Source organism: Cynoglossus semilaevis, chromosome 19 (genome assembly GCF_000523025.1).
Source record: "Cynoglossus semilaevis isolate Cse_v1.0 chromosome 19, Cse_v1.0, whole genome shotgun sequence".
Lineage (NCBI taxonomy): Eukaryota > Metazoa > Chordata > Actinopteri > Pleuronectiformes > Cynoglossidae > Cynoglossus > Cynoglossus semilaevis.
This window is the reverse complement of record NC_024325.1, coordinates 14,046,263-14,058,573: the sequence shown is the minus strand read 5'-3', so window position 1 is coordinate 14,058,573 and position 12,311 is coordinate 14,046,263. Positions and strand designations below refer to the sequence as shown.

The 12,311-nt window shown below is 44.3% G+C and overlaps 1 protein-coding gene across 4 annotated transcripts in view; it reads left to right on the top strand.

Annotated features, from left to right (window-relative positions):
* The first annotated feature begins 1,443 nt into the window (after nucleotides 1–1,443).
* crebrf (creb3 regulatory factor) overlaps nucleotides 1,444–12,311 on the top strand; it is a 14,566-nt gene continuing 3,698 nt past the window's right edge. Inside the window, exons 1-5 of one of the 4 annotated variants that reach the window (XM_017041544.2) lie at nucleotides 1,444–1,785; nucleotides 8,376–8,633; nucleotides 8,902–9,027; nucleotides 10,762–10,937; nucleotides 11,037–11,836. In XM_017041544.2, the coding sequence (XP_016897033.1) occupies nucleotides 8,625–8,633; nucleotides 8,902–9,027; nucleotides 10,762–10,937; nucleotides 11,037–11,836 (1,111 nt within the window). In that variant the 5' untranslated portion in view covers nucleotides 1,444–1,785; nucleotides 8,376–8,624. Of the gene's footprint in view, nucleotides 1,786–1,806; nucleotides 2,029–8,375; nucleotides 8,634–8,901; nucleotides 9,028–10,761; nucleotides 10,938–11,036; nucleotides 11,852–12,311 lie in introns of those variants that run through there. The other 3 variants (XM_025065724.1, XM_017041545.2, XM_025065723.1) reach the window with 3 other exon arrangements.

The window sequence follows — 12,311 nt, the reverse complement described above, 5'->3', positions numbered from 1 at the left end:
ACTACGGAATTTGTAACTGCTCCACCATCTGCTCCGCTTTACTCTGAAACATATGCTTGATGGAAATGAATTTGGTAAATATGTAGGAGAAAAACAAAAACAAAAAGCGCTTGTAACCCTTTAACTTGTTACAGTTGTTTCACACACTTCCTATTTTAGTGGATCAAAGAAAAAGTAGCGTATGTTGCTAATAACTACGAGCTAAATAAGCTCAGAGTGTTGACCGTGGCTGTCTTCTTTTAAGGGATCCACTGATGTGTGTTGTGTGTTATCAGCCTCTGTTACATGTGGTCGAAGTCAGGGAGGTGTCTCACTTTCTTTTTCCAGCTAAGTTGGGGGAGGGAGCTGCCCAGAAACTGCTCCCACCTTCTGCAGAATTCCTCTTGGCCGCAGCTCAGTGCAGACTTCTACTTTTAATGAACAGTTTACGGGAAATGTACTGATTTCTTATCCTTTCTCAGACGGTGGAACGTAACTGGGCAGCATGTGTTCCCATCAACTGCCCCCGCGCTCCTGCGTTCCTTGCCTTGTTGATAAACAACCTCTGCATGTATGTGGGGCAATAATGTCAACCAAAATTAGAAATAAATAGCCGCCTCCTGACTTAAGTGAAAGAAGTGTGGAATTAAACACAAATTTAAGACTCAGAATGTTGTGAGAGATTTCCTTTGATCTTTCAACAAATCTTTGTAACGATTTCCATACCTTTTAAGAAACTAGAACATATATATGTATATATCTATGTGCATATATATATATTATATATTTGATCTTTCAACAAATCTTTGTAACGATTGCCATACCTTTTAAGAATCTAGAACATATATGTATGTGTATATATATATATATATATATTATATTTAAAGTATTGTAGAATCTGCTGATACAAAATGAAAAGTTAAACAAATACCCAGTGACAAATGTGTCAAAGACTCTAATAATAACTCTGGCCTTGTAGATAAATAAATAAATAATAATAAAAAACACTTCCATGTATTGTTTAAACTTCTGAAGATAGATTTTTTTAAATGACCTTAAAATGAATAAACTGTCAACCAGGCTCCACACCCAAAACTATTTCATAAGATAAGGAGTCCTTCACAGTGGGGGAACTCCTATTGTTAACACCAGTACAGTACAGACTATAATACAGAAACTATAACATAGTGTTACAGTGATAACAGTTTACCGTTACCATAACCGTTACTAGTGTTACAGTGATAACAGTTTACCGTCTCTTACATTTATACTGTTGAGTTGGCAGATAAAAGTTACTTCGAAATATTGTAGGTCTTGGGGATTCAAGAGGGATTCGTGATAGTAAATTTTAAATGAAAAATGAAAAAAAAATGTGTGGGTTACTGAAATAATAAATATAATAATAAATAGCCTTAATGATTTTTTAAAATAAGATTATTAATTCATTAATTTCTGTAAAAAATAACATATGTATCCATTTTAAATTCTTCAAAATGGCATATAATCCTAAATATACAAACATTTCATATACTCTACTATAATACAACAATTGTATGCTGTAACATTGAGCGCTTTCATCTAGCCTCGCTTCCCATTGGCCCGGCGCTCTACCACGTGGTGAGGCAGTCACGCGCCTTCCAGGAACCCGTCAGGAAGAAGAAAAACAAAACAAACCCGAGAGAAGAGCGGAGCTGCTGCAGCGTGTGAACGGACTCCATTGAAAAAAAGTGGGCCTTATTACCTTTAACACGGGAACAAACGTGAGGTGCAACGACAAGAGAGACGCGTGTTCGGAGCGTCTTTACTGTGAGTGGCTTTAATTCTTCTTTCTTCGGGGCTGAAAAGCTTCTCAGTGTTTTTCCATTGGTGAGGGGATTAGCCTGGGAGCTAACGAACGGCAGCTCGGTCAGTTGTTGTTGTGTATCGGGCTTCGGCTGGGATGAGGAAGGGGGCGGACGGACGGAGGCCATACTGACTTGACTGAGAGCTGCAGTTGAGAGTGTAGGGTAGAATCCAGCCCGTCAGTTCCGCATTTGTAACCAACAGAAGGTAAAGTTAAAGGTTGTCACAGTGTGTCTACAGCCCTTCTTGCTGCTGCTGCTGCGGCCAAAAGGAGTGTGTAGTTGCACGAATGACAGCTACCAGCTCACCTGCGGCTAACAGCTTCGGTGTCCGTGACATAAATTAACGACGTTAATTCGAGCCAATGAAGCTAATATTTAAATTAGCTTCTCGAATAAAAGACGTTACCGTGGCACTCATGTAATACAACGGTCAGGTAGTGGAGTTTTCAACATCCCGAGAAATATTTGCATTTGATTTAAAAACGCATTTACGTTGTTAATTATTGTATAATTTAATCAAAAATGTCATTTTGAGAGTCTTTTGGACTTCATATCAGCGCAAACGATGACTTTCTTGCCAATAGAGCAGCTTCAGCTCTCGGCAGGTACACGCCCCCCAACACCAGACACACTGAAAACACTCGACATAGCCAGAACTTTCTATGCGATTTACGCGAAAAAATACACTCCATCCCGGTTAGCATTAACGCACAAATGACCCTTTAAACAGGACGTTCTCAGAATATAGAGATTACATTATATTTCTGCCTATTAATAACCACTGGAATAGTTTCCTCCTGACTGACTTGATTACATAAACGTCATTGTTCTGTTGTCCGGCACAGTAACGATTGTCGTTAGTCAAATGTTTTCAAAAAATAAATTGTTTGATTCGTGGAGGAAGTTGAATTGCAGATCTGACTTTAAATATCTTTAAATACAGCTATGTAGGCCACGGGCATGTAGGCCTCCAACTTGTTTATCTTCCGCCTCAACCAGACTTGTTTGTTATAAAGCAAGTCTGGTGATTGACGGCCCGTGGGGCCACTCAGACACGGCGGGAGGCGGGATCACTTGTACGGCGGACCAATTAGGACGCGAGATTTCGTGGGCGTCGGCACTGTGCGTTAGATTGAGGTTTGTTATGCTCTGTTAAGGAGCCGTGCTGAGTGCAAAGACTGAGGAGAGGTATTGGTCACATTTAAGTCTCAACGGTGTCAAATGTTGGAATGTTAGTGTATTCTTCAGGCTTGTGAAGGTGAATAATGTCCACCAGTTTGTCTGCGTGTTGATGTGAATGCTTGTGCTTTAAAACGTAACATTTTTCACCATCACAGACAGGGCTCCATAAATGTAAACATTTATTGCTTTTTGCTAAATGCACCCATGTTTTAGAGCCAAGAGCATCAGTGCTATTTGGAAATTATAGTTTGACCTCTGTGTAATCTCTAATAAATAAGCAAATTGGGTTTGTTTTGTTTTGGGAAATATTAGTACAGTTCCCCAGGAGAGGTAGGGTGTTGTGTGAAGGACACACTGGGAGGACATCAAGATATTTTCAGTTACGTTTGTAAGAACAGGGACTATTTTAATGACGTGGCGAAAGGAAGCAAAGTTGAAATTGTTCAAATTGTCTTTGGGACCAGGGACCAGACTGAACTAGGAGATTGAAAACGTGATTTGGTTTTGACACATGCACAAGATAAATAAGTAATCAGCAGGTTTATCTTCATGCAGGTCTGGAGTGTTTCTGCTGCAAACTTTTCTTTTCTTTGTTTTAAATCTTCTCTATTCAGCGTATTGTTTGCCTGTGGCGTTGTGGTTGTTTATGGTGAACTGTACTTTGTTGCGCTTTCATCAGCAAACACTTCTGGTACTGGGATTAATGAAGCTTGTTTTTGGTGAGATATTTGTTTGGCAAGAACATCTCACTGTTCTGCTGAAGAGCTTTGTTTTTTTTAATCTATCTGATGATGCTTTTCTGTACGAAATCGTTTTCCTTTGCCCTAATGAATCTCTTTAAATTGTTTTGTGTAGACTCTCAGGTTGAAAGTGAAAAGTGAAAGTGAAGTGGCTGTTTGTTTCCAAATACAGTAGACAGTAGACTGCTTCTGATGAAAGCTTTGTTTCCATGTCCAAATTGTAATCCATCTGACAGTGCCACTAATATTGAGTAATATTTTTCAAAAGTAGGATTAAAAAAAACATCAGCACATACCAGCTTTGATGTTGACATGAAAAAATAACTTCAAATACGTTGAACTGGACTCTGTGGATTGTTTATGTCTATTAACTATTAACTGCTGCCCTGCAGTAACTCTTCTGACCAGTAGGTGCATAGTTGTGTTACTTAGGGACAGTACGTTGACCAAACACTGAAATTCGACAGAATCTAAACAAAGAATTTGTGCAGTGAAAGAGTGAATAAAGTTTTGCGTTTTTTGTTCATCTATGTTTTTTTTAGTTACCGTACAAACCGGTGGTTGTACACGTAATTGGGCTCACCGCAAACAGCAGTGAATTTGCTGCCATCAGAGCTGTTTGTGATGCAGTGCTCTGCTGCAAGGGCTGCTGAGAACAATGGAAAGAATTTGCACTCTTGGTCTCTCTAACCATGACCCATTAGCTGTGGTGCGCTCATTCTGCACAATCTGTTATCATCTCTTTAATTAATTTATTCTGTCCAGTCATGCTGTGCCCTAGTGACGGGTTATGGTTATTAGTACTGATATCTTTTTGGAAAATATCTTAAAAAAAATCACGAACATAAAACTGAGCTGTGATAGCATATCTGTCCTGTGTGTGTGGCGTATCCACAGTGTGTACATACACTTGTGATTTGTTGATAGATGAGCTTTCAATGTGTTTGCAGAGATTCTCCTCTTTTTCAGTGAGCCGACAGGCGTCTCCTGCTCATTATCTCTGCAGGGATCAGGAACCCACTGGTATCAGCGGGTAATTCATTCCAAATAAGACAACTCTGATTGGCCTACTTGGATCTGGTCCAGTTTTGTAAAGCAGTGAATGTGAGCTGTTTGCCTTATAAGCTAGCTGTGAGCTGGAGCGGAGTCACGAGTGTGACTGTGTTTATGTTTTGACCAGAAATAACTGTGGAGGACAGACGACAACAACTGAAAAAAGTGTTTATGTCTTCGATCATGCAGAGATTCAGTTCAACCTAATCTGCTTGTTTTTTTTTTTTAAAGCAGACTTTGAAATTTGACTTTTAATTGTTAATTTAACAAAAATTCATACAGTGCTGTAGAATATCAATAGGGTATTGTGAAACAAAATATCACGATGTTGAATGTATTGATATTTTCTTTCACACCGACCTGTAATTGGTCCTGGTTTCCCAGCAGTCCTGACTTGATAGCAATAAAATCCACCACAGTGTCAGAACTCTAATAAATCCTTTATAATATTCTTCAAGGTTCTAATACAACCAGCTGTTGTTTGTTCTGATGCAGACACTGGAGCTGTTGTATGAACCTGTTAGGCTGAATGTGTGAATCTGTCAATACACAGGAAGCCCTACTTTTGCGAGTGGCTTCACGTCACATGTCAAATTTACCTATCAGTTGATGGATTAAAAAAAAACACAAAACATTTTTTTTTCCAACTTGTGGCGGAAGACTTATCATGTGCTCAACGTGCGAGCTGCTGCAGCGGAGAACGATGCGCCCACTGTGCGTCATGACAGCCTATTAAAATCACTAAATCAATTCACCGAGTGTGAGGGGAGGGTTTTATTACCTGGGGTGGGAAAATGAGGAACCTCTAGAAGGGTTTTATCTCCTGTCGACCTGAGATGTAAACCTGACGCCACATCCTTCATTCATTTATCTTTCTGTGGATATGATTGATGCTCCTTTTTTTTAACTTCTTTTCTTATTAACTCAGTGGATGGAGCCCACCTTCAGCCCACTGTTTGAAGTGTTGGGACTCAGACGGCACTTAAACCCACAACAGTTGAACGAGGAGTTCTAATTTCTGCAGTTCTCATCTCCAAACCACCCTGGGAAAGAAATTCAGCTTGAACCTTTTGGGGCCTGTCATGCTCAGCCATAAATATCCGGTTCTACATCACAGCCTGTCTCTACTGAGCAGACTCAGCTCCCAGAAAAAACATTGAGTGCAGCGTTTTGACTGGAGCTGAATTATCCCGTGACTCGGGGTCCTGCGGATTTGTGAGTCCCCTGCTTGTGAATGAATTCCTGTTCCTGTGCATTAGGCCTGGTAGCAGAATTTTCCCAGATTGATGCTGCACTTATTGTTGTCTTCAGAACGTATGTTGTCACACACTGTTGCCGCCGCCGCCGCCTGTGAGGCCAGACACAGCTGCCGGGGACGGAAGTAAACACCGAGACGACGATCGCACCTTTGTGTTTCTGTGAGGTCGAGCGTCTAAATTTATCGTGGCTCATGTGTGTACTTGAATATTCATCTACCTTAACTTGTGCACCTGCATCTGTTGGGATGTTTGTACTGTAGAGGTGTTGCATCTTTCTCGAATGTTGTGCTCCACCACTTCCTGTCTCTGTGCAAAATGAACAGGTACACAAGGACTGATCTTAGGGCTGAGGAGTTCACCCCCAGCTCAGTCGGTCAGCACCCCGAGAGGGGAAGTGATGTTGTCTGGCCCCATGGGGCAGTGGGGCGAGGGTGGGAGGGGCAGTGAAACTGGAGTGTATTTCAGCGTTCTGCCTGGGTCACCATGTCCCTGTGCAACACATTTGTTTGCTATGCAAATGTGCAAATGGTTGGTGTTGTGTTTTGGTGTAGAAATGAAGGGCAGAAAATTGGAGACATCGACACTGAGAAAATGGTAAAAGACGAAGTCAGAGTCAGAGCTGATCTCCTTCTGGAGGAGAAGTGATCAACCCAGGTGATTATGTGTCACGGACGGGCACAACGTGGCTTCACACGTCTGAAGGTTTTTAACATTTTGGAGGTTGAAAACACACGGACGTGGCTTCGTTGTGTTAGAGAACTTTTAAATGACTGATTGAAGTTGTTGTGTTTAAACGAGGGCAGTTGAATTTCGCATAATAAACACTTTAACTGGTTTGTGAAACTAATCAGATTAAAATAACATCACATTTCAGTTCATTTTTGAAACGTTTTTTTAAACAGGACATGGAGGTGGTTGATGTGAAATGTAGAAAAGGCAGGAAACGAGAGTGAGATGGAGGCAGATGATCTGTTGTGGCCAAATCACTAATGACTAATCGTGATTAATTGTAACCCTATCCACAGCTAACCTGTGGTTAATTATATTACAGCTGTAATCGTTTGACAGCCCTCGGTTCAGTCGGTGGACGATCTCTCCGTTTGGCTGAACACGCAGTGTCGCGATCATCCTGTGTTAGCTCCACTAGCAGTGGTTAGCTTAAATGCTAGTGGATCTGCTGGGAGACCATCTGAAACCTTGAAACCTCCGTCTCATCTTGAATTATCATTATAATAATCCGTTGGTCAACAGTGAATCATTAGCATGTCGTCTGCTACCGTTGTGTCGGTCTCTGTGCTCACGAGGACTCTGTTCCTTCTTCAGTTTGGAACAGACACTTGACCCACTTATGAGTAAAACAGCACTTACTGCCAAAATAACAATCACAGCTACTGAGTGTGTGTGTGTGTGTGTTTATGTGTTTGTGTGTTTTAAGCTGACAGGCCTTTTTCTACCATCTGTATTGATGTGAATGTTGTCGTGTTGATGTTGCTGATGTCAATGAAATAAAATCATGTTTAAGAGAAAATACTGAACTCACACAAAACATTTGAAAAAAAAAAGTGAGCTTTTTTTTATATAAATATTTTCACAATGACAGTCAGTGGTAGACCGGAGGCAGGAGTGGAGGGGGCGGGGGGCAGTGGGTGGACGGGGGTTTTGATGTATTACCATGACTGGCTACTGTGGCAGTTTGGCAACCGTGTGGCGCTGCAGTGTCACATTGTTTTTCGGACCACATCCATTTATGCTGATGACTCGTTTGGGGTTTTGTTTTCCCAGGAACTTTGGTGAAGTCAGAAATTGAACCTGTGGCTTCTTAAAGCTGCCGGTCTGACCGAGGTGGAAACCAGATGTTGTTGAGGAGTAAAACAAGTCCAAGAGTAGTAATCCAGATAATAATCTAGGTTGAAGTTAGAGCACACGACTTAGACGTTGTTCTGTTTAGTTTTTGACTTTTTCTTAAGGACATGAAAGAGTCAAGTATATATCAAATAATTAATTAATTTTAATGGTAAATTGAATTGTCTTTGATAACATTTTGCTGGTGATTTGACGTTTGAAGGCATGACATTTAGCCCCTGGTGGATCAGCTTTTCTTTTTTTTTTGGAAACTGTCCGTCGTCGTTCCCTTTCTGTGCTTTTACTTTGGTAAAAACTGACAAAACAAACTTTGTCACAATGTGTCCACGTGACATGTTGCTGACGTCTTGTCTCTTCCGTATAATGTTATTTTAATGCATCTGCTCTGTTGTCTCTCTCTCTCACTCTCCCTCTCTCTCTCTCTCTCTCTCTCTCCCTCTGTGTTTTCACCACAGACCTACAGCTCACAGAGAACCACAGCAGATCAGACCAGACCAGACCAGGTTGAGCCCAGATATTGACTCCTTCTCCCCCCCCCCCGTACCCCCCCCCTCTCCGCCCCAGCCTTGCGGGCGAGCACAGCGATTGTCTCCCTCATCATTTGAATTAGAAGTGTTCTGATCAGACTGCCTCACTCCACTGGGACTGGACAGGAGACCCGCAGGTCCCCCCACCCCCGCTGGAGCGCTAAGCTGTGCCTGGCAATGCCTCAGGTAAGACAGGCGGGATTGAACCGTGGACGGCAGGTGAAAACTTGATGAATCATCTGAAATGTTAGAGGCTGGGCTTACACACACACACACACACACACACACCTTGTTATGTTGTAGTGTAGCTCTGGCCTCAGATGAGACCCCCGTCCCACCGTCTGGGACACAAAATGAGATTTGTTTTCGGATTAACGTCTGACTTGACTTGCTTTCTTAGTCATTGTACTTTTTCCCTCTTGCTGGTTTCCGTCACCGTTGGGCACCGACGCAGCCCAGCGTCAGTGGGATGGAGCCTCCCTTTGGGGACGCCTTTCAGAACTACTCCTTTGCTGATCAGGCCCTGACCAGCACCGAGCTCCTGGCCACGAGCTCTGACCCGGACTTTATGTATGAACTGGTGAGTAGCTGCACACACACACACACACACACACACACACACACATGCATGCATGCACCACAGGATCTGAGGTTTGAGCTAAGTTCCACTTCCTGTTTGCACCATCAGATATCAGACTTACTTTCTGAGCCTCAGTGTCACTGTCATGTCAGACGGCCCGGCTGACGTCTCCAGTCGCTGCAGCCGTTTCATGTTGGACTGCGGCCCTGTCCAGATGAACTGAATACCATCTTGATTAGCCGTTTCTGTCGCTGATTAGATAAAACCTCGACACGTCGAACTGAAACTCTGTCACACTTGTGCGATCGTTGTCTTGCTGAATTGTAAAGCCTTGAATGTGGTTTTCTGTGATCTGCCACAACAGAGCTGCAAAAGGTAAACAACAGGGGGGGCTGTTGTCAAGGGTCTGGCGATACGACACGTGTCACGATACGCAGGACGATGTATTGAGTTTTTTTTTGTTTGTTTTTCGTGGAGGAGGTGAGGGTGAGGGTGAGACAGCTTCACACAGACACCCCACCTGTCACGCGCTCACTCTGTCAGCTGCAGGTGTCCACCTCCACTTCCTGCCCGCTCCAGACTAAACAGCAGTGATTCACGGCCCAGTTCTCATGTTCCAGCACCATAGTAACACATTAATATGTAGGATGTCGTCATGGCTCCAGTGCGGACGCTGCAGCCGTTTCATGTTGGACTGCGGCCCTGTCCAGATGAACTGAATACCATCTTGATTAGCCGTTTCTGTCGCTGATTAGATAAAACCTCGACACGTCGAACTGAAACTCTGTCACACTTGTGCGATCGTTGTCTTGCTGAATTGTAAAGCCTTGAATGTGGTTTTCTGTGATCTGCCACAACAGAGCTGCAAAAGGTAAACAACAGGGGGGGCTGTTGTCAAGGGTCTGGCGATACGACACGTGTCACGATACGCAGGACAATGTATTGAGTTTTTTTTTTGTTTGTTTTTCGTGGAGGAGGTGAGGGTGAGGGTGAGACAGCTTCACACAGACACCCCACCTGTCACGCGCTCACTCTGTCAGCTGCAGGTGTCCACCTCCACTTCCTGCCCGCTCCAGACTAAACAGCAGTGATTCACGGCCCAGTTCTCATGTTCCAGCACCATAGTAACACATTAATATGTAGGATGTCGTCATGGCTCCAGTGCGGACAGATATAGGCCAGAGTCTAGTGGCTCCTGGAGAGCCTGGCCGTCCACGTGAACTGAAACAGGACTGTGAGGTTATCCAATCAAACACTTCATTATCTCCAACGGCCTCAGAGTTATTCTACACATACTGTATTTTATTATTATTATTATTTTTTACAGTAATACAGTTTTAACCCTTTAAAGAGACAGGAATTCACCGACAAAATAAATGATGTAAAATCATTGAAATTTAGGTTTGAAAAATTTAAAAAACGCTTTTATGGAAAAACACTGCAAATTTTATTAGTGAATGATTATTTTTGTCAACCTTGTTACTGATGTTTGGAGTTCTTGGAGAGCAGGCTGCCACACGGGACACTGAGTCACAATCTGTGGGACTCGAGCCCAGCACCTTCTGCATGAAATGCAGATGTGTAAGGCAGACGCAAAAACCGCTTCATCACGGACCCACTTAAACAAATGACTAAATAAATAGGTCATGATGTTAGATTGGAATGAATTTGTATATAAAAAAACTACAGTTACTCCACTTAAATTTAATGTTTTTTTTTCTCTTTAATTCTCAGGACAGAGAGATGAGCCACCAGCAGAGTCCCTGTGGAGACAGTATGGTTGGAGCAGGGGATGGAGGAAAAGAGGTGGAGGGCGGTGTGGACCAGTTCATGGGTTTGGGAGAGACTGAGACGGTGGGCAGCAACTCAGCATTTGAACAGTGGGACACGTACTGGGAAGACCTGACCAGGTACATACGTCAAAGCTGTGCTTCATTAGTCAGATCAGTGTGTGATTTTAACATTTGACACGATGTGATACAAGTCAGTGTTTTGTCTGTGATACACAGATACACACGGCTGGCCAGCTGTGACATCTGGGGAACCAAAGAGGTGGACTTCCTGGGACTGGACGACTTTTCCAGTCCCTACCAGGATGAGGAAGTGATCAGTCGGACCCCGACGCTAGCGCAGCTCAACAGTGAAGACTCGCAGCCCGTTTGTGAAACCCTTAACCCCCTTGCTGAGTTGACTCTGCCCCCCCCACAGCCTCAGACTCAACTCTCCCAGTTACCTTGTCACAGTAAGAGGTCCGTGGTCCCAGGATCGGGACCCGGCTCCGCCCGAGCCTCCTCCAGCTTCACGGCATCATCTCGTCCCTCGCGTAATCTTCTTCCGGATTTCCCTGAAGATGCCCAAAAGGCCACCAGACCCGTCCCCTCCAGCACTGAGACCATGGCTAAGGCCCAGAACCACAGTCAGGTCCAAATCAAGATCGCAGGACGCGGAACCAAAACGGCACTCCTGACGTCTCACGGCCCGGACTTTGTGCGTAAAGCTAAGGTTCGCGTGACTCCTGTGCAGAAACCTCTGCCCATTCTGCCTCCCCAGCCGGATTTCGAACGGCCAGAACCCCCTCTACCCATTTCCCAGCCTCAAGATGAGAAGGCTTCCACTTCAGCAAATTCCACTCTGGTGGATCTCCCCGGTGCTGCACCTGAGGAATTAAGCAACCTGACCAGGTTTGAGAGGGCAGAAGAGACAGCACCGAGAGACATGGCCGCCGGCTGGTCTCCCACTGTACCTCAACTGGTGGAGACGGGTCCGGTGTTGGACGACAGCACCTCCGTGCTGGTCAGTGTCGCCGAAACTGGAGCCGGAGCGAGCGGCGGCGGCGTTCTGGTGGTGGAGGGAGCGGAGAAGACCAAGGAGGAGGAGCACAACTACTCTCTGTTCCTGACCCGCAGCCGTCAGTCCGGCAAAGTCCAACCCCAGCTGGAGGAGGACGAGGAGGAAGAGGACGAGGAGGAGGCAGAGGAGGAGGAGGAAGGAGATGGGCTTGAACTGGACGATGAAGACCACGACGAGGGTTTCGGTAGCGAGCATGAGCTTTCTGAGAATGAAGAGGAGGAAGAGGAGGACGATGACTACGAAGCAGACAAGGACGATGACATGAGCGATGCCTTCTCTGAACCAGGTAGGAACCATCTGTGATCACATGGTCGCGTGCCGTCCTCTCTGAGTTTGAGTTGAGAGTTTCACCTCTTTGGTCTTTGTGTTCTGCTGCCGCACCAGGCTGTGAAATGGAGCTGATGGACGACATCAAGGGTCTGACAGCAGGGGTC